Raw genomic sequence first — 26,385 nt, 5'->3', positions numbered from 1 at the left:
GTGTCCTCTTTTACAAGAAAGGAAGGAGAAGTGGCTGCTGGTGACAGGAGTTCGGAAAAGGGGCCATTGCAAGTGCGGGTCAGCGGAAGAAGGAGGAGCGTTACGGCAGGCTTTGCAGCAGGTCCTGGGAACGCTGGAAGTGCTGTTGGTGGAACAGGAACGACTGCTGCACATCGCCCGGGTGAGTTGCCCTCTGACGCTACTTCCCCTTCAGTTACAGGCCCACGGGTCACCCCGGGGGTGGGTCCCGGTGCTGGCATGGTTGGTGACGACAGGGTGGCAGGTGGCAGGCAGGGGACTGCTAGGGCACGGAGGGGACCTGAAGGGTTTAGCGCCACGAGACGTCATAGAGTGTCCCCAGTCAGCGGGCGGGAGCGCATCGCTTCTCCAGGGTCTCCCATACGACTAGGCCGGGGACGACGACAGGCTGGTCAGGAAGTCGGGGACGGATCTGAAGGGAGCACCAGCGAGGGACAGCACAGGAGGTCGGCACCCTCCAAGGGGATAGCGCGCAAGGCTCTAGCAAAGGGCACGCAGGGCGCTAGGAGACACAGGTCACGGAGCAGCCACTGGAGGGGGGTGGACGGAGACGACAGGGACCCCTGCGGGGTTGACCACACCCGGGGGCGGCGTAGGGTGCCCCTGTCAGGACAAGGGGATGGAAGCAGCGGGACGATAGTTACATGAGCGGGAGTTCCCCGCAGGGAATGCGGACTGCTGCGCAGGCTCTTGCCCCACGAGGGCAGACGGCTAGAGGGGAGATGGGTTACAGTTCCCAGGACGAGAGGGGACAGGGCAGGGTTTCCACAGCCACCCTACCCAGGATGTCTTCTCCTTGCAGGTCTCGAAGATGGTCACCCTCCAGGAGGGAGCGATCCCACGCAGTGAGGACATCAGGACAGTCTCCGGCAGGCAAGGTGGACCCGGCTGCAGGACAGGAGTCGTCAAGGTCGCCCGCGGATCGGGTGAGACCCAGCGCCACGGGACTACGGCCCAGAGCAGCGGAACGCTTGGGGCAGGACATCCACAGTCGGATGGCAACCGGCGGCAAGGGAAGCGGAAGGTGAGACACTGTCATTACAACAGTCAGGGGAGCTGTTAGAGGGCATCAGGCAGTTAATTGATTCTTGGGGGGTGGGTAAAAGGAAGGATGGGGACTGTTGCCAGGTTTGGGCTCCGCAAGGGGAGGTCTCCGGGTCTAGTCCAGTGGTGGTTTCCGGGGCCGGGGGCAGCGTAGTTGGGGACGGGGGCGCGACTCCCGCGGCGGAGACACCTGGATTTGCGAGCGAGACGGAGAATTTGCTTGGGGGGGTCCCGGAGGCCGCGCGACAGAACGTGCATGTTTCTTTCGCAGGCCCTACAAAAGGGTTTATGATACCGTTTTGGCACCGGGAGGTGGCTCATCGGCTTCGCAACCTGAAGTGGGCCGGGGAATTTCCAGGGGTGGTCAAGGAAAAGTTGCTTAAGGAGGTTCAGTTGGGCAGGGTGGCGGGGCCGTTCAGGGAGCCCCCCTTACCTAACTTGAGAGTATCACCGTTGGAGGCGGTACCTAAGAAGGAGCCCGGCAAGTACTGCCTGATTCATCACCTTTTACCAATTCACCCGAAGTGCCATCACCTACTGGGTTGTCACTTCGAGGGGGAGTACTACGTGGATTTATGTTTGCCCATGGGGTGCTCTATATCGTGCGCATACTTCGAGAAGTTTAGCACATTTCTGGAATGGGTGGTGAAGCTGGAAGTGGGCACTAGGATGGTAGTCCATTATCTGGATGACTTCCTATGTGTCGGGCCTCCCGGATCAGAGGAATGCCGCAGGGGATTCATTATCGGAGTTCCCCTGGCGGGTGACAAAACGGTGGGACCTACAGCGTGCTTGAGTTTCTTGGGCTTGGAGATCGACTCGATCAAAGGGGAGTGTAGGCTGCCGCAGGATAAGTTGCTGGCTCTGCGGCAGGCAGTGGCGGAAGTACGGGGAGCTAAGACGGTCACGCTCCGGGCGCTTCAGTCACTGCTAGGCCGGCTAAACTTCGCCTGATGGGTGATTCCAGTTGGAAGGGTCTTTAACAGGTTCCTAGCCAGGGCGATGGGGGGGGGGGTGTTCCCGCACCACCTTATTCGGGTCTCGGCGGCTGTGAAGGCCGATATGGACGTCTGGGGGGAATTCTTACAGGATTTTAACGGGAAGGTGTTCTTTCGGGAGCTGGCAGCTTCTTCACAGGAGCTGGAGCTGTTCACGGACGCTTTGGGTAGCGTTGGTTTCGGGGCTTACTTCTCGGGTCAATGGTGTGCGGGGATTTGGCCAGAGGAATGGAGGGTCAGCCCGCTGATCCGCAACTTGGCGTTCCTGGAGTTGTTCCTGTTAGTCGTAGCGCTGTCACTATGGGGTCCGCAGTTGAGGGATACGAAGGTTGTATTCTTTTCGGACAATATGGCAGTAGTTGACGCAGTGAATGGGCTGTCAGCGTCCTCTATCCCGGTGGTTCGTCTCTTTCGCCGTTTTGTATTGTACTGTATGCGTTTTAATATTGTTTTTCGGGCCCGCCATGTGCCTGGACTGTTGAATGTTATTGCCGATGCGTTATCTCGTTCGCAGTGGGAGAGGTTTCGGTCAGCGGCACCTGGCGAGCGGGAGGAAAGGATGTTTTGCCCGGGCGAGATGTGGCGGCTCGAGACATCATGCTTGGACTGATCAGGGACTCCATGGCACCCGCTACATGTACGGCGTACAGTAAGGTGTGGGGGGAATGGGACGAGCTAGTGCAACAGTCGGGGGTCAGCTCTCACGGGAGGCCCGGTTGGACATGCTGTTGTGGCTCGTGTGTAGGTCGGTTACCACAGGGGCTTCGGCCGCGGTGGTAGGACTTAAGCTTGTTCAAATTTAATGGATGGGAGGATGCCACAAAACATTTTCTGGTGAAGCAGGCACTGAAAGGTTTAAGGAGGGGGGGCGGAGCCGAGCTAGAAACCAGATTAGACGCACTCTGCATGGGCTCCCGCAGTTAGAGCCATAATACAACAAATAACTTGGGATATAACGACGCAACTTACCTACAAACCAGCCCACTGGAACGGGAAAGCAATCTCGAACATGCCGACACCACATTTGACAACCGGCACGACCGGGACCCGCAGCTGCAGATCGAGGCCTACTGGCGGAGGCACGGGGGAAGGACAGCCGCCTTCCCGCCAAATGCTGAAAGCCGCAAGCGAGCACAATCCGCTCACCCCCCCCCCCTATGGACCGGTAGGGGATATCCCGGTCCCCGCCAGGCGGAGAGCCCAGGGCCCCACACCGAATGACAGGCTCAGCAACTTTAAGCAATACGGAGCCACGGGCATCCAAAATGGCGGACTCTCGGGTCCTGACAATGCCAGACAAAAGACAGCGTCATGGTGGAGAAGCAGGTACAGGGGAATATGCAAGAGACTCTCTCACAGAAATATTTGACCGATTCTGGGCCAGACTGCAGTTGCACCTATACCCTGAGGTGCCTCGCCGCCCACAGCCTGAACGAAACAGAGCCGACGGTAGTTGGGTAATTGGGAACCCTCCTCAAGGCAAATCCAAGCCCTACGTTACAGGCCCCAGTACCCATGGCCCTCCCGGACTGAGGGCGGCAGGGGACACACCCCAGAGGAGCCGGCCACACCGGAGGAGAACATTGAAGCAACTCCTCACACAGAAAGGGAAGACTCTCCGCTCCACCCCGAAAGGGTCGACCCTGGGCCGCAACGGTATCCAGGCTCGTGGCCTACGAGCACCGGCCCCCACACAGCTCCAGGGCAGGAGAGAACTCCCACCAGTGAGACAACACAGCTCTACTCAGCAGAAGTGGACCCCCAGGGAGAACCACAAAAATGGAAACAACCTGATGACAAGCGATCGCCGGGCAGGCGGCAACACAGCTGTACTCCAGGAGCGTGCTGGGCGCAAGCACTCTGCGGCAGACCGCGCCTGCCTGGTCGCCCGACTCCACGAACGGCATCTACAGGGGAGCACAGGTCGGACGGCGCTGCTAATACGGGTGCTCAACTCGACTGGGATCTGGTACTTGTCACAGAACAGCGGGAGAACGCACAAAGACACCACACTGGGCCTACGGATGGACTATAAAGCAAAGCACACCAGTGGCATCGGGTGAAGGGCTGCGGTTACCTTCGTTCCAGCCTGGTCTAGAAGCAGGACTTGATGCAAACCCATTCTGACATAAGCTGTTGACAACCTATTGGTACAAACGTTTTATTTTGAGTTAATTTAAGCTGATAGTTTCAGAAGCTGGCGGCTACACATACTGGTATGCCCTGGTATTGCCCTTTACTTAGCCTTAAAATTGTCTTCCCATTACACTCAAACGACCAAGCTTGCTATGAGCTCACAGCTCCCTCCATATTACTCCTCTACTTACACACACTCTTATACAGGCAAACCTGTGCGAACTTATAATCTGTCTGACACAAATGTATTGCTGTAAGCACCTTTCGCCACCTGTGTTGCCCTCCCGCGTGGTTACCTACTGGCGGTCTGCCTTTACATAAATTAATTTAATTGCCTGTGTTGCAGCCTACCCTAGCGATGATAGACCACCAGGTTATTTGTTAGTGGCTCCCATTGGCACCTTACTGACCTCAATACCCGGTATCCTGCCAGCCATGGGAGTATACTGCTTTGATCCTACCACAGGGCTTGGCAACTCAGACCTGACAGAAAACATCACCCGCTCAACCTGCACTAGATAAAACTGATCTAAAATAGATACTAGCATTACATGTTAGGCCCTATTTGCATTTATGTTACCAGTTTAAGCTATAATATTAGTTGCTGTATATTTTTCTGTAAAATGCTGATGTCAAGCGTAACGTTTATCAATTATCATTTAATTTACTTTCTCACCTTAAGCACAGCTAGCTATATCTCAAAACATGTTATACCATCAAAGCGATGCCTAATAGCCTGATACCTTCATGTAATTTGTAATCTCAATCTACGTTTAAGCCTGTTTACTATGTAATATCAAACAAAAAAGTGCTTTGTCTATCTACTACCCAATGTAACAAATGTTTAGCAATCAACGTATGGAATGCCGTTGGGGTACCATATGTAAGCCTGTAACCCTTATAAGCACTGCAAAAATAAAAAAAAATAAAAAAAAGAAAGGATTAAGGAGGGGTAAAGTGTCAGTGGATGCCAGGAGGCCGGTGTCGTTCGATTTGCTGCAGCGGGTGGTCAGGGTTCTGCCCGTGGTGTGTTTTTTGGGATACGAAGTTAGGCTGTTTTCCGTGGTTTTTAGTTTCGCATTTTTCGGGGCATTTCGTGTCAGCGAGCTGGTCAGCAGCAACCGCCAAGGGGCAGGGGGGCTTCAGGCAGTGGATGTGGAGGTGTGGAGTGACAAGGTAGTGATCAACCTGAGGCGGTCCAAAACGGACAAAATGGGGAAGGGGACCTTGGTTACGTTGAGGGAGCTCCCAGGCGGGAGAACGTGCCTGGTTAAGTGCGCAACGGCCTTCCAGGAGGTCCGGGCGACGGCCGGGGGTTCATATTTTCAGCACGAGTATGGCTTTTTACTATCGAAGTTCCAGTTCCTCAGGGTTTTGCGGAAGGCGTTGGCAAAGTTGGGAGTGGACCCAGGCCAATTCGGGACTCAATCCTTTCGGAATGGCGCGGCTACGGAAGCGGCGAGACTGGGTTTGGGTGATGATCGGGTAAAAAAGATCGGCAGGTGGGAGTCCCTGAGGTTCAGGTCTTACATCAAGCCAGACAAGTTGGTATAAGGCCTAGGGGTGGTTCAAGGGGAGTTGTTACTTTAATGTTGTGTTGTCGTTGGCTATGTTGCTTTATGTTTTGCAGGTTGGACGGCATGGGTGGTCGGCCACTCATATATATATACTGGGCGCATCGGAGAGCTGCAGTTCGACATCGGGGTCTACAGCTGGGCTTTCCTGGTTCCATGGTGCAGCTCCGGTGGTTTGGATACCGGGGTTGGGTTTGGAATGCTATCTGTGCGGAAATGTTTCGCATAATTCTGTTGGTTCAGGTTCCGGACATAGTGTTGCTTCATGCAGAAGGCAACGATGTGGGGTCGTTGCCTCAGAAGGTATTGATCGAGAGTATGAAGAGGGATGTGGACAAACTGAGGGAGTTAGTGCCAGGGGTGCTGGTAGTGTGGTCGGAAATGGTTCTGAAGTTTTACTGGCGACACGCGCGGAACCCCTCCGCGGTGGCGAAAATTATATAGGTTATTATAGGCGAGACGGGGTCCACCTCTCCAAAGTGGGCCTAGATTTTCTGTTGCTGGTTTCCAGGAGGGACTCCAGAGGGCAATCTTTTCCCTGGGGGGGGGGGGGGGGGGGTCGCTCAGGAGCTCCAGGAGTCGAGGGGGGAAAAGATGGGGGAAAAGTTTGGAGTTCGGGGCTAATAGGACTTTGGACTGGTTTGGTAGGTTTGAGCTCGTAGGTAGCTCCGAACCGGGGTGTGTAGGGGTGTCTCGGTATGCCCCTACACTTGTGGTGCCCTTTGGTGGCAATAGATGGTGCCCTTTGGTGGCAATGGTCATGTTTCAATGTTAAGTTAAAATGTTACAATGTTTGGGTATTATGTTACGTGGGGATGGGTCATTGTCAAGGGGTTAAATTGTAAACTACTGTGGTAATTGTGCAGGCCAACGCGGGACTGCTGTTCACAATGACCTTTATAATTTATGTTAATAATAAATAAAAGCTGTGATATAATTTTGCCAAACCCTGGTGTCAGTGTCGTTTTATTGTAATGGGTATTGGTGGGGGGTTTTGTGCAATGCCGACAAGGCGACTGTGCACATGTCATGGGAAACTCCCACCCTACCTGAACAAAATGCTTTTCCCAGCTGTTTGTCAGGGTACCTGTGGTCTCTACCTCCGAAAGAGGTAGAGACTTAGCTGTTCCTCCATCCAGACGGTCTGATGGCTCCCTTCCCCGCGGTCTATCCGGTCATGCTAGGCCGGCCGCGAGGGAGTGACTGCCTTTTACAGCATCTAGGCAGGAAGTAGTCATCAGGACACTCCCCCGGAACAACCTGTCAGTCAATGGCTGCAGGACCAATCAGGACGCCTTGGAGGCGTGGTTACTGCTCTGAACAGGGTATTTAACAGAGCTTCTTTCTTTAGCTCATTGCCCTGTCGTGGTTCTAGCTTGTTCTAGTCACTCAGTGCTTGTGTATTCTATTATCCCTTTTGGTTTTGACCCGGCTTGTTTACCTTACTCTGCTTATCTCTGTTACCCTTGATTTGGCTTGTCTCTCGCTTACCTGTCTTCTGTTACCCTCGACCCCGGCTTGTCTTTGACCATTCTATACTGTACTACTTACGTTAGTCCGGCCATTCTAAGGTCCGGTATACGTATCTGGCTACTGTTTGTACTCTGCGTGTTGAATCCCTGTCCCGATCCTGACATTACGACAGGGCCAATGGATCCTGCAAGTACAAACAGTCAGCTGGCTGCTCCTGATCCTAGGTTTGAAGCCATGGATCACAGAATGGATCAGATGGCGCTTGCGCTACAGGCTCTATTAGCTTGTGCCAATAACCCACCAGAGGAGATACGTAATACCCCTGTTTCTCCTGTCTGTTCAGGTCTAGAGGTAACCACAGTGGGTGCTTCTTCTCGCATTACCCCCCCAGTACGCTATGGTGGGGCTCCTGAGAAGTGTCGTGGTTTTTTAAACCAAATTAGTATCCACTTTGAATTGCAACCTCGCTCTTATCCTACAGATAGGGCAAAAGTAGGATTTATTATCACCCTACTCATTGAGAAAGCTCTGAGATGGGCCAACCCACTATGGGAGAACGATAACCCATTAGTTTATAACTATAACGCATTTGTAGCTGCTTTTAGAAGAACATTTGACCCTCCAGGTAGAAAGGTTAATGCAGCCAGATTACTGTTGCGCCTGAGACATGAGAACCGAACTCTGGTGGATTATGCACTAGAGTTCAGGTCTCTGGCGGCAGAAATCAAGTGGAATGAGCAGGCGTATATGGATGTATTTTTGAATGGCCTATCTGATGTAATCCTTGATGAGGTTGCTACCAGAGAACTCCCTGAGAATTTAGAGGATTTAATTTTGTTCATCTCTCGTATAGATGAACGTCTAAGAGAGAGACAGAACACTCGAGAGAGGAACCAGAGACCTTCTTTTAGGTTAGTTCCTGCTTTTCCAAGTCCTGACTCCACGATATCTTTGCTTACTGAACCTATGCAGATAGGGTATACCCGCCTCTCTGAGGAGGAAAGACAGCACAGGAGAAGAGAGGGTTTGTGTATGTATTGTGGAGCCAAGGGTCATTTACTCTCGAACTGTTCTAACCGCCCGGGAAACGCTCGCACCTAAGTCCCTCTAGAGGACAGGCCTTGGGTGTTTCTATTTTGTCCTCTACTCCTAATTATAAGGATCACAGGCTTCTGCTACCAGTTTCCTTAACTTGGGGGAAGGAAGTAGTAAGGGCTATGGCATTGATAGATTCCGGTGCTGCTGAGAATTTTATCGACCAAGCCTTTGCTAGTAAGAACAATTTTCCATCCCAGCTAAGGGAGACACCTTTGGCCGTTGAGGCCATAGATGGTAGACCACTACTAGACCCTGTTATCTTTCGTGAGACCGTACCCATTGATTTAAATGTTGGTATCCTACACATGGAGAATTTATCTCTTCTGCTCATTTCGTCTCCTTCCGTTCCCATAGTTCTGGGGTACCCATGGTTGAAAAAACATAACCCTATTATCGATTGGGAGTTAGGAGAGATACTCTCGTGGGGCCAGGGCTGCCAGGATCGGTGTTTGTGCAAGGTTTCTCCATTAGCTAATATTAACATACCGGAGAATCCTACTCAGTCCACAGAAAGACAAATACCAGACCTTTACCTAGACTTAAGGGCAGTATTTGACAAGAAGAATGCCGATTCTTTGCCTCCACACAGGTCATTTGACTGTAAGATTAAGCTGCTACCCGGCACTATGCCTCCGAGGGGCCATGTATATCCTTTGTCTGTTCAGGAAAACTCGGTTCTAGAGGAGTATATTCGGGAGAATTTAGAAAAGGGATTCATCAGGAGGTCTTCTTCTCCGGCCGGGGCTGGGTTCTTTTTCATTAAGAAGAAGGATGGCACGCTGAGACCTTGTATCGATTACCGAGGCTTGAATAAAATAACTGTCAGAAATGCCTATCCTATCCCACTGATTACCGAGTTATTTGATCGTCTTAAGGGCTCCAAAATCTTCACCAAGTTAGATCTCAGAGGGGCTTACAATTTGGTGAGAATCCAGCAAGGTCACGAGTGGATGACGGCATTCAATACCCGGTATGGCCATTACGAATACACTGTTATGCCATTTGGACTATGCAATGCTCCTGCAGTATTTCAAGATTTGATTAATGAGGTACTTAGGGAGTTTCAGCATGATTGTGTTATTGTTTACCTGGACGACATACTAATACACTCTAAGGAGATTGAGACTCACCATAGACAGGTCAGAAAGGTATTACACAAGCTGCTGCAACATGGTCTATATTGCAAATTGGAAAAGTGCAGTTTTGATCAGTCTCAGGTAGACTTTCTTGGATACGTGATTTCTGGGGAGGGTTTTAAAATGGATCCTGTAAAACTCCAATCTATTTTAGACTGGCCCTTGCCCAAAGGACTCAAGGCTATCCAAAGGTTTATTGGTTTTTCCAACTACTATAGGCGCTTCATTAACGGATACTCCTCTATCATTGCGCCTATTACCAATATGACCAAACAAGGGGCTGATACTAAGTTCTGGTCTAAGGAAGCTCTTGGTGCTTTCAAGACTCTCAAGGAACTTTTTGCCTCGGCTCCCATTCTAGTCCATCCTGATACGACTCTGCCTTTCTTGCTCGAGGTCGATGCCTCTGAGACAGCAGTTGGGGCTGTTCTGTCTCAAAGGTTAGGGGTGGATAAACCGTTACACCCTTGTGGTTTTTTCTCTAAGAAATTTTCTGGGCCTGAGAGCAGATATGACATCGGGGAAAGGGAACTGTTAGCAGTCATTAAAGCCTTAAAGGAGTGGAGACATTAGTTGGAGGGGACCCTACACCCTATTACGATTTTGACGGACCACAAAAACTTGTCCTATATTGGGGAGGCTAAGCGCTTAACCTCTAGACAAGCTCGTTGGTCCTTATTCCTGACTCACTTCAATTATGTACTGACTTACAGACCTGGTTCTAAAAACTCTAAAGCCGATGCATTATCTCGCCAATATGAACCTTCTACTGTACCTGAACCAGTTCTTTCTTCTATAGTTCCGAAATGCAATATCATTGCTAATACGAATCTCAGGATTCATTCTCCATTACTGGCCGAGATCATTAAGTTGCAACATCTAGCACCTAAACAGACTCCTGCGGGCCGTCATTTCGTTCCTCCTGCTCTTCAACTGGAACTTTTACAGTGTTTACATAATAGCAAGATGGCGGGACATCCTGGTATTCGCAAAACTTACGCGTTGATCTCTAAGGACTTCTGGTGGCCTGCTTTACGGAGGGATATTGAGGAGTTCATCGCTGCATGTGAAGTTTGTACTAAAACCAAACAACCCCATACGCTTCCATGTGGATTCCTGCACCCTTGGAGGTTCCAGAAAAACCATGGTCCTGTTTGGCCATGGACTTTATTGTCGATCTACCTATCTCTAAAAGACAGACTGTTATCCTCACCGTGGTTGACAGGTTTACTAAGATGGCACACTTCATTCCCCTGCCTAAACTCCCGTCTTCTCCCGAATTGGCAGAGATATTCGCTAAGGAGATTTTTCGCCTACATGGGATACCCTCTCAAATTGTATCGGACAGAGGCTCCCAATTTGTTTCCCGATTTTGGAGGTCCTTCTGCTCTCAACTTGGTATTAAATTAAACTTTTCTTCTGCCTATCATCCTCAGTCTAACGGAGCTGCTGAACGTACCAACCAGAAAATCGAACAATATTTACGATGCTTTGTTTCTGAACACCAGGATGATTGGGTCAGTTTGATTCCTTGGGCGGAGTTTGCACACAACAATCTCGTTTGCGATTCTACTCATTCAAGCCCCTTCTTCATGAATTATGGTTTTCATCCGTCTATTCTTCCTTCGGATTCCCCTTCCCAGGGGGTGCCGTCGGTTGATGTTCATGTTGCCAATTTGAGGAAGTTGTGGGATCAAACTCGACAAATCCTTGTGCACAACTCTATGTTGGTCAAGAAACACGCTGATAAACGTAGAAGGGCGGCTCCGGTCTTTGTTCCAGGTGATAGGGTATGGCTGAGCACGAGGAACATCCGTTTAAAAGTGCCCTCCATGAAGTTCGCTCCTCGTTATATTGGACCCTACAGGGTGCTGACCCGTATCAATCCAGTTGCGTATCGTTTAGCTCTTCCTAATACCTTACGCATCCCGAACTCGTTTCACGTTTCATTGCTGAAACCACTCATATGTAACAAATTTTCCTCCACAATAGCCCCTCCTCGCCCCGTTCAGGTGGAGGGTCAGGAGGAGTATGAGGTTAACTCTATTATTGATTCTCGAATCTCCCGGGGGAGAGTACAATATCTGGTTGATTGGAAGGGATATGGTCCTGAGGAGAGGAGTTGGGTACCTCAGGAGGATGTTCATGCTCCCCGTCTCCGCAGGGCGTATCACTCTCGCTTCCCATCTCGTCCCGGTTCATTCCGCCCGGTGGGCGTATTTGAGAGGGGGGGTACTGTCAGGGTACCTGTGGTCTCTACCTCTGAAAGAGGTAGAGACTTAGCTGTTCCTCCATCCAGACGGTCTGATGGCTCCCTTCCCCGCGGTCTATCCGGTCATGCTAGGCCGGCCGCGAGGGAGTGACTGCCTTTTACAGCATCTAGGCAGGAAGTAGTCATCAGGACACTCCCCCGGAACAACCTGTCAGTCAATGGCTGCAGGACCAATCAGGACGCCTTGGAGGCGTGGTTACTGCTCTGAACAGGGTATTTAACAGAGCTTCTTTCTTTAGCTCATTGCCCTGTCGTGGTTCTAGCTTGTTCTAGTCACTCAGTGCTTGTGTATTCTATTATCCCTTTTGGTTTTGACCCGGCTTGTTTACCTTACTCTGCTTATCTCTGTTACCCTTGATTCGGCTTGTCTCTCGCTTACCTGTCTTCTGTTACCCTCGACCCTGGCTTGTCTTTGACCATTCTATACTGTACTACTTACGTTAGTCCGGCCATTCTAAGGTCCGGTATACGTATCTGGCTACTGTTTGTACTCTGCGTGTTGGATCCCTGTCCCGATCCTGACACTGTTCCCTCTTCCTATAACCTCTGATTCAGTACCAACACTTTACTTAGTCTACCTCAATACAAAAAGAAAGAAACCCGATCCTCCTTCTCCTACAGAGCGCCACAATTGTGGAACGACCTCCCGCACAATTTAAAATCTTCCCTAAGCCCAAAGTCCTTTAAGAGATCCCTCTCTACATACCTCAAAACAGAATGCACCTGTCATAGTTGATTATACATTTCCTACCTGTTCTATGTTACAATTTTACAATTTTGTATTTATTGTGTATTAATATTGTTTTTGTATTTTATTGTACCCTAATGTAAAAATGCAATGATTTGTGGACCCAGGACATACTTGAATATGAGAGAAATCTCAATGTATATTTCCTGGTAAAATATTTTATAAATAAATAAATAATATATTTTTCAAAATTGTTAAAAAAAACTTTTTTGAAAAGAATGGAATGTCAATGGAATATAATGTGAAATGAAATATTGTCACAGTTCTCATCGTACCATACAGATGGCCACGGATGGCTGCCCCATAAGTGCCCAACATACTTTGCTGTTCTGGATCTGCTATCTGCCTTTGAGCCACAGCAGTTCCTAGTCCTTGGAATTGTTCTAGTCCTGTTTATCCTGGCTTGTCTGCAGCACCGGGGGCTGGACTTCATCTATTGCTGTGCTTCACCTGAGATTGATCACTCATATGCTGCGTATATAAACTGCCTCTCCCTGAGAACATTATCAAGTCTTTGATCCTGGTGTATGTGTTCAGTTCCTATTTTATAGTCTCCTGAACTTGTATTGCATATTGACCCCGGCTTCTGACTTCGGCTACACTTAGTTTATCCTGACCTCTGGCATCCTGTGACTTCGGCTATCCCTCGACTATCCTGCTGTTTGTGACCTTGTCGGTAATGCTTTAAAAAACCTTTCCTGCACAGCACCGTGCACAGATTCACAGTCCAGGTGGCTTCTTACATGGTCACCTGGACTGTATCTATCTGCAAGGGTGAGCAAACATATCAGTGCTACACCGTCAGGTAAGACACTGACAAATATATATATTTCCAAATAGTTCACGCATTTCTCATTTTGCCTTTTTACCTGAAATTCTTAAAGATTGGTCTACTTGTTTATTTGCATTTGAATTAACCATACCTGGCATCAGAAATCTACAGGTCACAGAACTGTTGTGCTAAATGGCATAATAATAATAATAATAATAAAACACTTTACAAAATAGTTGACATCTTCTGCTAATAAGGTTTTGTATTTTCCATGAAAATATAATATTTCTTAAGTGAGGCAGAGATAGGATATTTAGGCTTTGCAATAACATTGGACAGTATTTAATATTTCAGGACATATATCCATTAAAAGTACATAGAACAGACATAGAAACCGTCCAGATATCCAAGAGCTAAATACCAAGAGCCAAAATAATGCAAAATAATGATCGACAATGTGGGATAGCATAATCTGCATAATTTAAGATGAGACCAATGGGATTAAAAAGAGAAACAAAAGTAAGAAATAAGCAGAGACTTTATACCATATTAGTAATATTTACTAGCTCTAAAATCACAAGTCATCTTTATTATTCTCTTTTTTATTTACTGTTAGGATCTCTCGGGCACAGTTTGTGTGTTTTTTTTCTCTTCTTTTTTTTTTGGTTTGTCACTGGTCAAGTGGAGAGTGATATAAGGGTCCCTATTTTTCTCCCTATCTTCCCCTATTGGGGATGCTTGAGTCTTATAGGTATCATATAATATAATGTAGAGACAGGCAATCCTACTTTCCCTCCCCAATGTCCCATATGACATATAATAATAAATCATGGAAATGAACATCTCCATAATAATAAAGTGTTTAAAATAAAATTATTGTGTAATAAGGTCGGTTTTAGTCGTGTTGTGTTTGTGGTGTAATGTAATGCATGTGTGGCTAGGGGTTGTATAGAATGTGTGTATAGGGGATGCAGTATGTGTGTGAGGGGTGCAGTGTTAGTGTGAGGGCTGCTGTAGTGTATTTATATATATATCGAAGTATTGTGTGTTGGGGGTTCTGTGTGTATGTGTGAGGGGTGCAGTGTGTGTGAGTGAACGGTGCAGTATGTGTGTGTGTGTAAGGGGTGCCGTGTGTGTGTGTGAATGAGGGGTAAAGTGTGTGTGTGTGTGAGAGATGGGTGCAGTGTGTGTGATGGAGACTGTGAGTGTGAGGGGTGAAATGTGCGAGGGTGCCGTTAGTGTGAGGGGTGAAGTGTGTGTGTGTGTGGGGGGGGGAGCTGTGTGTGTGTGGGTAATGTGTGTGTGTGTGTGTGGGAGATGTGTGTGAGGGTAATGTGTGTGTGTGTGAGGGTGATGTGTGGGGTGCTGTGTGTGAGAGTCATATGTGTGAGGCATTATATCTCCCCTCCCTTTTTACCTTCAGCCTGGGAGGGGGGATCGTGCTGATATCCCTGGTGGTGCTAGTGGTGAGTGAACTCTAGCCTGTGGGGCTAGAGTTCACTCTCGCGAGTTCGGGGGCATTGCCATGACAACGCTCCGGATCTCGCAAGAGAAACTCGGCAGAGCTGCAAGACAGAGCTCCACCAGGTTCTCCTCTATCTCCCTCCTCAGCCGCATGTCTGTGCAAGTGGGCCGGTGAGGGTGATCTTTGATCTCCCCACCGGATCGTCATGGAATGTACCAGGGCCAGCGCTTGGATAGCGTGGGCCAGCAGGGAAGATCCTGTGACCTCCCCTGCCGGCCTCGGCCCATGGCCATCACGGCCCACCGGGCATTTGCCTGGTGTGCCCGATGGCCAGTCCGGGCCTGGTCCAAAGGTAGGCAACCTTCGGCACTACAAATTTTGTGGACTACATCTCCCATGATGCTTTGCCTGCATTATAGTTGTAAGAGCATTATGGCCGATGTAGTCCACAACATTTAGAGTGCTGAAGATTGTCTACCATAAACACAGTTCATGATCTCTATGCCCCCACCCTTACCAGCGGGCCAAATGGTGATGGAGTTATCATTAAAGGAACACTATATGATCAGGAACACAAATATGTATTTCTGACCCTATAGTATTGAAAAAACAATTTTGACACCCTACCCCCTCCCCCCCTAAATATATTATAACCTTACCTTTACTCCAGTCTTCTGCTGCTGGCTCTGCCCCATGATCTGCCTGCTTAGCTGAAATTATCAGAAGTGTTGCTCAATACCAATCACAATGCTTTCCCATAGGATTGGCTAAGACTGTCAAGGCAGCTCAGGGGCAGAGCTAGCACAAGCCAAACACAACCCTGACCAATCAGCATCTCCTCATAGAGATGAATTGAATCAATGCATCTCTATGAGTAAAGTTCAGTGTCTCCATGCAGAGGGTGGAGGCACTGAATGTCAGTGCCTTTAGTAGCCATCTTAGGAGTGTCCAGTTGAGCTATTCTAAGCTGTAATGTAAACACTGCATTTTCTCTGAAAAGACAATGTTTACTGTCTCACCAGAACAAATACAATAAGCTGTAGTTGTTCTGGTGACTATAGTTCCCTTTAAACAAGCTTTGCAGATTTTCCGTCTAAGGCCTTTATGCCTTTTATTTTATACTTTTATGTTTTTTATTTGGTTGTTTCTATCCACTAAATTTGTTTTTGGATTTATCTTCAACTTTGAGTTCCTCCATTACTTTCTGGCTGAGCGAAAGGGAACAGGGGAGTAGAGCAACCAGAAGCACTTATCATATCCACATGCCATTATAGTCTTTTACTAAACTACAATCCGAACAACTGGATATCTTTGCATCAATCTTATCTGTTGGTACAGCTATGGCTGGTTGAGATTCACTTATGAAAATCTTGATTTTAAAAAGGTGAGTCATAAATTCAAGTGCTCTATATTGTTGCTGCACTGAAAATAGAACTTCTATAGCGTTGTTTCTAATGAGGAGCCATTAGAGTGCAGATAACATTACTGTAGTATAATGACAAAGGATACAGCAGTGTACCCAGCATATACTAGGATTAGAGGGAATCATGGCCCTATCCCCCCTACAAGTAGTCCTGACAGTTGCGACACATTTTGCAGACACATTTATTCTTCCCTCCTGTGCGTCTGGGAGAAGAAGACGTTTCTCAAGGTTAGTTCCACACAACGCTGCCACGGAGGGAGGAAGAACTAAATATTATATGAGTGCTGGGAGGACAAAGCTGGCAGGGCGTCAGTGATGCCAGGACAGAATTACCAACTGGGCAGGATGCCGGAACAGAGCTTCTGAACAGGGACTGGTGACCCTACCGTTAGGCCTCCTTCTGAGTGATTTTGTTTAGTTTAGGCTAAAATAATTTTTTTTAGGAAACAATCTATATTTGGGTGAGCCAAGATGGTTTTCATAGTGGGATTTTTTTTTTTTTTGATCTATTCCCATTAAAATGTGTTCAAGTAGAGATTGTAGCCGTATTAGTCCAGTGATGTATATGTAAAAAACAGATAAAATTCGTATCTTGGAATACCTTTTTTATTGGACTAACAGAATTTTTTAATGACAAGCTTTCGCGGTTATCAGGGTGCCAGGTTTTCTGCCATTTTTCATGATCAATTCATTACATAATGTACAGATGTCCACGAATACGAAGTTGAATTAGCAAAGAGCCAAATTAGATTGCTCAGTCATCAAGCAGGCTAAATTAGACCCTAACGTCAGCATCGTATTTATTGTATCTATTCACAAATCGCTGTACATTGTGTGCATTTACTATTCATGTGTAAACTATATTGAAGACAACGAAAACATGTTTAGAGAATAAACCTGCTTGAATTCCCACTTTAGTAAATAACTCTGTAGGTGTTATTCATCAAACCTGATATATAGCAAGATCACTGAGAAGGCTAGGGATGAAAACTGTTTGACAATGCAGATTTCACAACTCAAACACTGGAGCTAAACACTACATTGGGCGACATTTCTCTGGAGCTCTCTCGTTGCTCTAGTGTTTATCGCAACCGCTGGGCGGAAATGCTGCACGACTTCCTGGTTCGCTTGCCTGGGTGACGTGTTTCCGGCGGTTTCCGGAAGTGGTGCTCAGTTTGCTGTGTAATTGCAGACAGGGCTCCGGTATATTCTGTCCGTGTGAGTGTGAGAGACCGTGTTACCATGCCGGACTATCTGGGAGCTGACCAGCGCAAGACCAAGAAGAAGAAGGAGGAGGAGGAGGAGAAGGAAGACAAGCCCATCCGGTGTAAGTGGGACCGAAAAGTGTTTTCCATTGGGGCCTACAGCTGTCTCTAATGGACGGGTTTAGAACTCGGCCCATAATGTCCAGCCTGGCCCCCCAGTGAGCAGAGACAGGGGGGGCCATGGGGGAGACATGCACAATTAGTCATTAAACAATATATCTTCTATTGGTGTGGAGGTGGCTGTTTATAGAGACTAATAAGTATTTTGCTTTTTTTTTTGTAGTATTGTCTTGTTTTTTTTTTTGTTTTTTTTTTTAAATAAATCTATTTTTTGCTTTTTATTTAGAAGCCTGATAAATAATGCAGATGCATACATGTTATCATATGCACAAAGAGCCTAATGCTGAAGTAAGCAGGGTACCCTGATGAAGGCCCCCCCCTCCCAGCAGCTTTGATGTAAACAATAAGAGCAGGGAAGGATGCTCAGTAGTTGCCTTGTCAACTGCTAAGGCTGTTTATGCGCTGTTGTTAGCACTAATGTGGGTAATGTACACCTTCAACATCAGCTGTCAGGTTACATAGTATATGTAGACATAAAGTCCTGAACACGAATCAGAAAAACAGGGCGCCACAATCACAAAGTAAAACTTTGTCTGGATTGTGGCGCCTTGTTTTTCTGATTCGTGTTCAGGATTTTGTGGCTTTTTTTGTATGGAGGTTTTGGAGTGACCTCATGACAGTGGCTTGCCTGCACTAGTTTATTTCACCACCTACCCTTTTTACGTTTTGGTCTATATGTAGACATAAAAGAGACTCAAATCGACCCACTTCTTGCTGCTGTTCCGAAAGAATCTGAAAACCCCAATTTAAATAATTTTAGAATGTTGCCACGCAATGGGCCAAATTTCCTTCCTGGTGTTAAAATGGAAAATAAAATAATCTATTTGCATAAACCGCCATGTATCTGCAAAGCCAAATGTTCTTTTTGAAATGCTCAGGTGGCATGTAAAAAAAAAAAAAGTACACTAAACACCATAACAATTGCCCCCAAACCTGTGTTCGTGACATTTTGTTAAATTTTTTTCTTCTTCTTTTTTTTACAGCACTTGATGAAGGAGACATAGCATTGTTAAAAACCTATGTAAGTCAAAATGTTTTATCCTGTAAAATAATTGATTTCATATTTATTCAATTTGAGTAGATAGCGGTATTCTTAAGCCATATTGGCCTTTACTGATTGTGTATAAATAGTGTATTCTATTTATGTTTCTTTCCCCATTTATTATAGTGGCTAGCAAAGTACACTGACTGATCTATTTTCCATTTTACCATATCATTGAATAATTCTTACTCTTCAGAGATTTGTCCGAATCCCAAGCTAATATCCCCTATCACATAATTGGTTTCATGGTTTGAGTTCTGTTTCTTCTTTATCATATATATAGTGCATTTGTTCAAAAGTTTTATAATTGTTCCACTTTGCAGATAAAGAAAACAATTTGCATTTAGAATTCGATAAAACAATTGCTTGTTGCCTTTTACAGGGACAAAGTACATATTCTCGTCAGATTAAGCAGGTAGAAGATGATATCCAGCAGCTTCTTAAAAAAATCAATGAGCTTACAGGTATGTATTCTTTGTTTTATTTAGTTTAAAACTTTGATTCTAAGAAGTGTCTATTCCGTGTTTCCCCTACCTAAATTGTCCTATTATATTTAAATAATTTATTTCCCATCAGCATATTTTGGTTTTCTATTGCCGTAAGATTTGTTTCTGTTTTTATTTGGTTAGCCCAAAACCAGTTTGTTTAACAAAAAAAGGTTATTTTAATGTGGGAGAGGCTGCTTTCATGCCATCAAAAATATGAGCAATGTGTCTTAAAAAGCTGTTTCTTTTACATAGTATATACTGAACCAACCAAGAAGCCTGTTGGAGTAGTGTACTATTTACACATATATATGTACAATTCTCATTTTCAGGGATTAAGGAATCTGATACAGGGCTTGCTCCTCCAGCCCTGTGGGATTTGGCTGCTGACAAACAGACTCTCCAGAGTGAACAACCACTTCAAGTGGCAAGGTAAAATCTTTCATAAAATGGGTGTTTTGGAGAATTCTTGCATAATAATCAGCTCCAGTGTCTTGCACATTTTTATGATGTGGAATTATAAAGCAGTCTGCAGTTAATATCTTCAGATCTGAATGCTTTGCATAGTTTGCAGAAGTTTGCTTAGACGTTTGTTAGGTTAGGTGGCCTTTCAATGTATGACAATAGATAAACATGTTATTAATAAAAAAAAAGTTTTTTGTTTTTTTTTTAAAAGCACTATTATTGCACAGGAGATAACAAGCAATTTAAATCTTTTTTTTGAGTAGATTGTGTTAGCCTTTTATTATGTGTATGTTTATTATTTATTTGTTTTGTTTAGATGTACAAAAATAATCAATGCTGACTCAGAGGATCCAAAATACATTATCAATGTCAAACAGTTTGCCAAATTTGTGGTTGACCTCAGTGATCAAGTTGCTCCTACTGACATAGAAGAAGGCATGAGAGTTGGGTAATTATTACATCACATTTTTATGTTAAACCAGCCTCTTTACTTATGTGTCAGTCTGTTTACAGAAATTTCACTTGCCCAATTAGGATGTGACATTAAATATTACTTGTTTAAACGATACAGGATTGAAAATTATTGAGCTGTTCTTTATCAATTAAAGGGTAAACAATCTGTCTCTGAACACTGATAAATATATATATATTCCTTTTTCCTGCAGTGTGGACAGAAACAAGTACCAGATCCATATACCTTTGCCTCCCAAAATTGATCCAACTGTAACTATGATGCAGGTAACTGAAATCTTAACGTTATTGTTTGTTTATGGAAATTACGTGTATAGTATTTTTCCCTTGGTCCAAAACAAGTCTTATTTTTTTTCAGTTTTGTATTCACCTTGGGGCAATAGCATTTGGTTCCATAAGATTGGGTGGTGATTTTAACCCATTTGTACTGTGTTGCAATGACTTGATGTTTTAATTTATGGTGGGAGTGAGGGTTGAGACATTTTACAGCCTTAATAAAAAGGGTATATTTCTGTACGAGAGATGGATAGACCTTACATTCTAATAAAGTGTCTGCATTCGTGTACAGGTAGAAGAGAAACCTGATGTGACTTACAGTGATGTCGGAGGTTGTAAGGAGCAAATTGAAAAGCTAAGGGAAGTGGTTGAAACACCCCTTCTTCATGTAAGTAAATGCATGTTTATGCTGCACTTGATTTTGTCTGAGATGTGAACAAGTAGAGTGCTATTTTGAACTCTTCTATTACTAAGTAGTCACCACAGAATTTATAAGGCAGAGTGTTCTATCATATAGATGTTTCAATTCTTTAAAGATGCAACTTTATAGAACTGTGTATCATCTGTTCACTGTCATAAATGTAGCAACCTGTGAACTAAGATCAGATCTAAAACAATTCCTAACTTGGCTTGGGAAAGAAACAGCAGAGGTAGATTACTAACTAATGTATTTCCTAAGAAAACCATCATTGATAACACACTCTGTTATTTTTATTGAATTCTGGACATTGCAAAAGAAACAAGTACCATTGCATACACATTACACATCTGTTTTTGCTTCCTGTAGTGTATAGACAAACGTGTTATTTGATAAAGATTAATCCTAAAATGTCTATTGGACACGTGCCATGTATGAATGGATTTCCTGTTTTGTTTTGTAACCATGTGGCCTTATTTTCATTTGTAGCCAGAGCGATTTGTCAATCTTGGTATTGAGCCTCCAAAAGGAGTTTTGTTATTTGGTCCCCCAGGAACAGGCAAAACTCTGTGTGCACGTGCAGTAGCTAACAGGACTGATGCCTGCTTCATCAGAGTCATTGGGTCAGAACTGGTCCAGAAATATGTTGGAGAGGTAAGAACATTTTATTTATATTGTCATCACACAATAAAAAAACACTTCCCTGTTCAGTGGATATAGCCAGGAGCAACTTATTTTTTATTAAGAACTAGTAAGAGTAATGCTTATGAGATTATAAACCGTTTTGTTTTTTGCTTCTAGTTACATTAAAAACATCCACCCACTTCAGCATGAGAGCAGGGAAGTTATATCATTTTCTAATAACACGCAGAGCATGGGTAAAAATTTTGTTTTGTTAATTTTCAAATTTTGGTTTGTCTAACATTCTAAAAATATTGATTCAAGCAAATGCTAATTTCCAGAATTCAGAGAATGGCTTTTCTTTTTGTCTTTGAGCTGTTTTAGTAGATGGCTCCACAATTTGGTATCCATACATGGAATTGCCATAATTAAAGGCTATCAAATTAAGGACATGTCTACTAAACAACTGGGAGAGCAATTAAGGGTATTTTTTTTATTTTTAATTTTGCATTTTCATTTAAGTAGAGAACTCCCTAATACGCTGTTATTAAAACTAATCGGAAATTTGTTTTCAATTTTAGTTCCGAATTATCTAGTTGTTTTTTTTCATTGATTGGAAGTTTCAGAATTACAGTGTTTGCCCAACATTCAGTTTGAAACGTTTATAAATTGCACGTTCTAGTCTTTATATCTGTGCTAGATTATGTTTCCATTTTGCATTTTTCCCGGAAGCAGTATTAAACCTCATGCATGTCCTTTGTAGAACTGCAAACTTCATTAGGATCTTTATTTACACGAAGCCCAGCACACTATGGAGCATATTCTTTATACTTGTGCTAGAATATATGTATTATAATTTGTTTTCCCAGTAGCAGTCAAGGAGGAATATTAAAACTAGTTCATGTCAATGGTATAATCGCGTGCTTTACCATTCTTTTAAGTCATTCCAGTGTTAACCTGAATACTACACAAAAGTGTAAATCACTTTCTGTCTGCTGGTATCTAACACAGTGTGGTTATCCTTTCAGGGAGCACGCATGGTGCGTGAGCTGTTTGAGATGGCTAGGACAAAGAAAGCATGTCTTATTTTCTTTGATGAAATTGATGCAATTGGAGGTATGTGATATCTAGTTGATTATCCCTTTTTTAATTTTTTATTTATTTACAACTTTAGTGTATGTAAAATAGAAATGTTCTGAATCCCTCTCCCCAATTTTTGCACACACATAGATTTATACCTAAGCCTGCTTTGATCTGGAATTTCCTTGTATACCTTTTGAACATCATAAAAATAAGTATCTTGATTGTTTCCTGTCTAGGGAAACCTTACGTCATTACATGTGTAGGCATCTCACACTTGCATGCTACTTCTCTCTTGTGGGTTTACCAGGGTCAGATGATAAAGTGGGTTCTGCCACCAATAGGTTTAAACAGGAAGTCTTCTGGCTGTTTTCTAGACTGGTTTATAAAGGGTTATTGTAAACTTCTGGGATATTGCGTCCCCGGGTGCAAGGGAAGTTGTTTTTGTGGCTACCGCCAAAACCATTTGCTGGATCCTGTTCTGGTACTTTGATCTGGCATGAGCCCATGTGAGTGCTGTACTCTCAAGCACTTGCAAGAGTACCACACTGTTTAAGGAGAATGCCACAAGATCACGAGAGTCGCCACAGACCATGCCTTTTTTTCCAGCTGATACTAGTGATGGCAGGGGGATATGACAAAACTTAAAAGGGATAGCTCTGCCTTTTCTAAAGTTTTGTCATGTTCTGGGGGAAAATTTATGAAAAAATGAAAGTATTTTGACTGAACTGGAATTTCAGTGACATTCCAACACAGTCAATGTGGGTATTTCATAAAGATCTTATCTTTCGGAAATACTCATTTGTTGGGATGAAGGGGTTACAGAGCCGCTTTAATGTAAATCTTTTTTCTTTTTTTTTTTGTATTGGTACGGTCTGTTTGCCCCATATGCAAGTAATGCTCTTTATTTAAGTGAAGGGGAAAAAAACACAAATTATCCATTTAATTTATTGTAAAATCTGTTGAGAGTTTGATAGAATATATTTCTCAAGTTTATATTTGTGCTCCTGGAAACATGGCCTGTTGGTATTCATATAGAACTAGAACTAAAGAAAAAAATACATTATTTTAGTTTGTCTTTTTTTTTTTTTTTTTATGCAAACAACTATAGTTTTGTGTTGTGTGTGTTTTTTTTCTTTGCTTAGCTTAAGTAGAAAAATAATCATCTCAACTCTCTTAATAGGAGCTCGTTTTGATGATGGAGCTGGCGGTGATAATGAAGTCCAGCGCACAATGCTGGAATTGATCAATCAGTTGGATGGATTTGATCCCAGAGGAAATATCAAAGTACTAATGGCTACCAACAGACCAGACACTTTAGATCCTGCACTGATGAGGCCTGGGAGACTGGACAGAAAAATTGAGTTTAGTTTACCCGATCTTGAGGTAAAATTACTTTTAAATGTCACAATGTAGCTCTCTCTGTAAAACCTATTTTTGGGTGTCACAAGATGTTCTGATTATTATTAATGAAATGGTATTGCTTCATACTGTTTTTGTTTTGCAGGGACGTACTCATATATTCAAAATTCATGCTCGTTCTATGAGCGTTGAAAGAGATATAAGATTTGAACTGCTGGCCCGACTGTGTCCAAATAGCACAGGTATTGTATTCATATTTGTTTTATAAAACAGTGTTTTGCTAACTGATTTAATGTTCATGAATAAGAAGCATATATATATATATATATATATATATTTAAGGTACTTTATTTGAAAGAAGAATGTCATTCACGTTTATTTTTATGAATTACTTATTGAGTGTTCAGTGCTTTTGGATATCAGAATTGAACACTCCAAGCACCATAACTGCTTTAGCCCATTGTAGTGGTTATGGTGCCAGCATGGTGTAGAGCTGCACTACAGTAAGTCATAATGTTTTAGTACAGTTTGGAAATTTATCTGGGTCACCTGGGTGCCCATGTCACAAACCTTCTTCTGCAGGAGCAAAATAATCTCTGTAGAATAAAGCTCAACTATTTCAGGGCTCTTCTCAGCCAATGTAGCATTCTGTTATTCTCCATATCAATTGTTTTATTGTGTCAAACTAACTTTATCTCTATTGCTCTCTTCCTGTGTAGGTGCTGAAATTCGCAGTGTGTGCACAGAGGCAGGGATGTTTGCTATCCGAGCCCGTCGCAAAGTTGCAACAGAGAAAGATTTCTTAGAAGCGGTTAATAAGGTCATCAAGTCATATGCAAAATTCAGTGCTACTCCAAGATATATGACCTACAATTAAAAGTCTACTAGCAAAACAAAATAATCTGCATTGGGTTTTTCTCCTAAAGGACCATGCTACTGTCGGTCATGTTGTTTAAGAAAATAACGAAGTATGTAAATGTAGATTTGAATAAAAATTATGATAAACATTTGAGGTTTTATTTTTTTCAGTATTGTCAATGTATTTTCAGTGCATCGCCATAATACAGAAGCCAAGACATTTCAGAAATAATATTTTATTATGATCTGAGAAAAACAGAACTATGCTTATCAGAACAAACATTTTCCCTATGAAGGCAATTTCTTTTAGCATAAAATATATATCTAGAAAAATATACTATTGGCAAATAAAGTACACAAACATTTCCAACCAATATTTTAGTAAACAATTGTCAAGTTTAGCACTTTTTTTCCCACCATGACATTTTATATATAAAGAGCAGGTCTGAGGCAAAGTTCCTACAATCAATCACTATGGTAAGAAATGCCCCCAGATTGTTCTTCATACATAAACCCCAGTTAATCTGAGATGTAAATGTGTGTCTTCTACTGTTATGTGTATGTTACAACAACAAAGCAATCCGGTATGTAGGTTGTGTGTAGAGCTGGGTTTTTGAGCTTCAATCCCCAAATGCACATTTTGGGTTATATATAAAGGGCTGTTGTTTGAACTCCTAAAATTGGAGTACGCAGCAGAAAATATTCAGTAGGTTTCTATTGATTGCCCCACTTTTACAATTGACTTTTTTTTTTCTATGTTTTACTTCATAACTTCCTCTAGTCTAGGTAAATGTTATCAATAAGCCTAAGCTAAGAAGCGCTGTGCAATCAGTATGTAGGCTGTTTTCCAGCTAGTTGTGGACCACGGCTTTCAGAAACCTTGGCTGGCCTTTTTAAAATGGCCAAACAAATCTAAAAAAAGAAAAAACAAATAGACCACTTTCATGTATGAATGAATAATTCTAGACCAAAGCTTTAAAAGTGGAGCAGAGATCATATAAGCACCATGTTTCTGATGATATTTGTTTGCTGCTTTAATTTTTAGAACTCTGCACTAGATTTGGTCCAGATAAATAAACCCACTCTCATTTCAGGACTACATGTGGATGGTACATGTTAACATTACTTTGTAGCTTTTACATTTTCTCATCATTATTGTAACTAGAATTTGGGAGTCTTGAGTGTCTGGCTCAATAATGTATTTCCACATAAAACATTAAACACATCTGTGCTCCATGTGGAGTGATGTAAATCAAGCCACAATGTACGAAGACCAAATCCTGTTTGTTTTTATCCATCTTGAGTGCAAAATAGGTCAGTTTAAATTGCAGAAGTAAAGGAAAAAACAAACTCTACTACAGTGCATTGAATTTTGAGGTATGTAGGTGCTGTCTGCTGTAAGTTGTATCAATGGTGATTCCAAATCAACATGTAATTGTAAGTTTGATTTATTCCTTTTTACACTTATCTTAATTCGGTGTTTTCAAAGAAAATTAAGAGGTTAAAATTTCAGGAACAATGTTCTCTTACAATGGGTAACTAATGAAGTTCATGCTCTGCACAAAAAAGGAAAAGTGCCCCCTCCCATTTTTAGTTAGATTTCTTTATGAATCTAAGTAAAGAGAACACTTTAGCATTTGGAATAAAAGTTTCTATTCTATACTATAGTGTAATATTTACCACTAGATACTTTATAACTTTCAGGATTATTTACTAAATTGAGTGTTGCCAGGAATTCAAAGTT

General features: G+C 43.7%; 1 protein-coding gene across 1 annotated transcript; it reads left to right on the top strand.

The window, feature by feature from the left end:
- The first annotated feature begins 17,305 nt into the window (after positions 1 to 17,305).
- PSMC2 (proteasome 26S subunit, ATPase 2) lies at positions 17,306 to 24,773 on the top strand. The gene is made up of 12 exons (XM_063448141.1): positions 17,306 to 17,505; positions 18,547 to 18,584; positions 18,988 to 19,069; positions 19,423 to 19,522; positions 19,872 to 20,003; positions 20,221 to 20,293; positions 20,595 to 20,690; positions 21,210 to 21,374; positions 22,370 to 22,457; positions 23,605 to 23,807; positions 23,929 to 24,025; positions 24,503 to 24,773. The coding sequence occupies exons 1-12, from the start codon at positions 17,421 to 17,423 to the stop codon at positions 24,658 to 24,660; spliced, it is 1,317 nt and encodes a 438-aa protein (XP_063304211.1). The 5' UTR covers positions 17,306 to 17,420; the 3' UTR covers positions 24,661 to 24,773.
- The last annotated feature ends 1,612 nt before the right edge of the window (positions 24,774 to 26,385 follow it).

The sequence above is a fragment of the Pelobates fuscus genome, chromosome 3, assembly GCF_036172605.1.
Source record: "Pelobates fuscus isolate aPelFus1 chromosome 3, aPelFus1.pri, whole genome shotgun sequence".
NCBI classification, from domain to species: Eukaryota; Metazoa; Chordata; class Amphibia; order Anura; family Pelobatidae; genus Pelobates; species Pelobates fuscus.
Note: the sequence above shows the minus strand (reverse complement) of the source record. Positions and strands in the feature narration are given on the sequence as shown.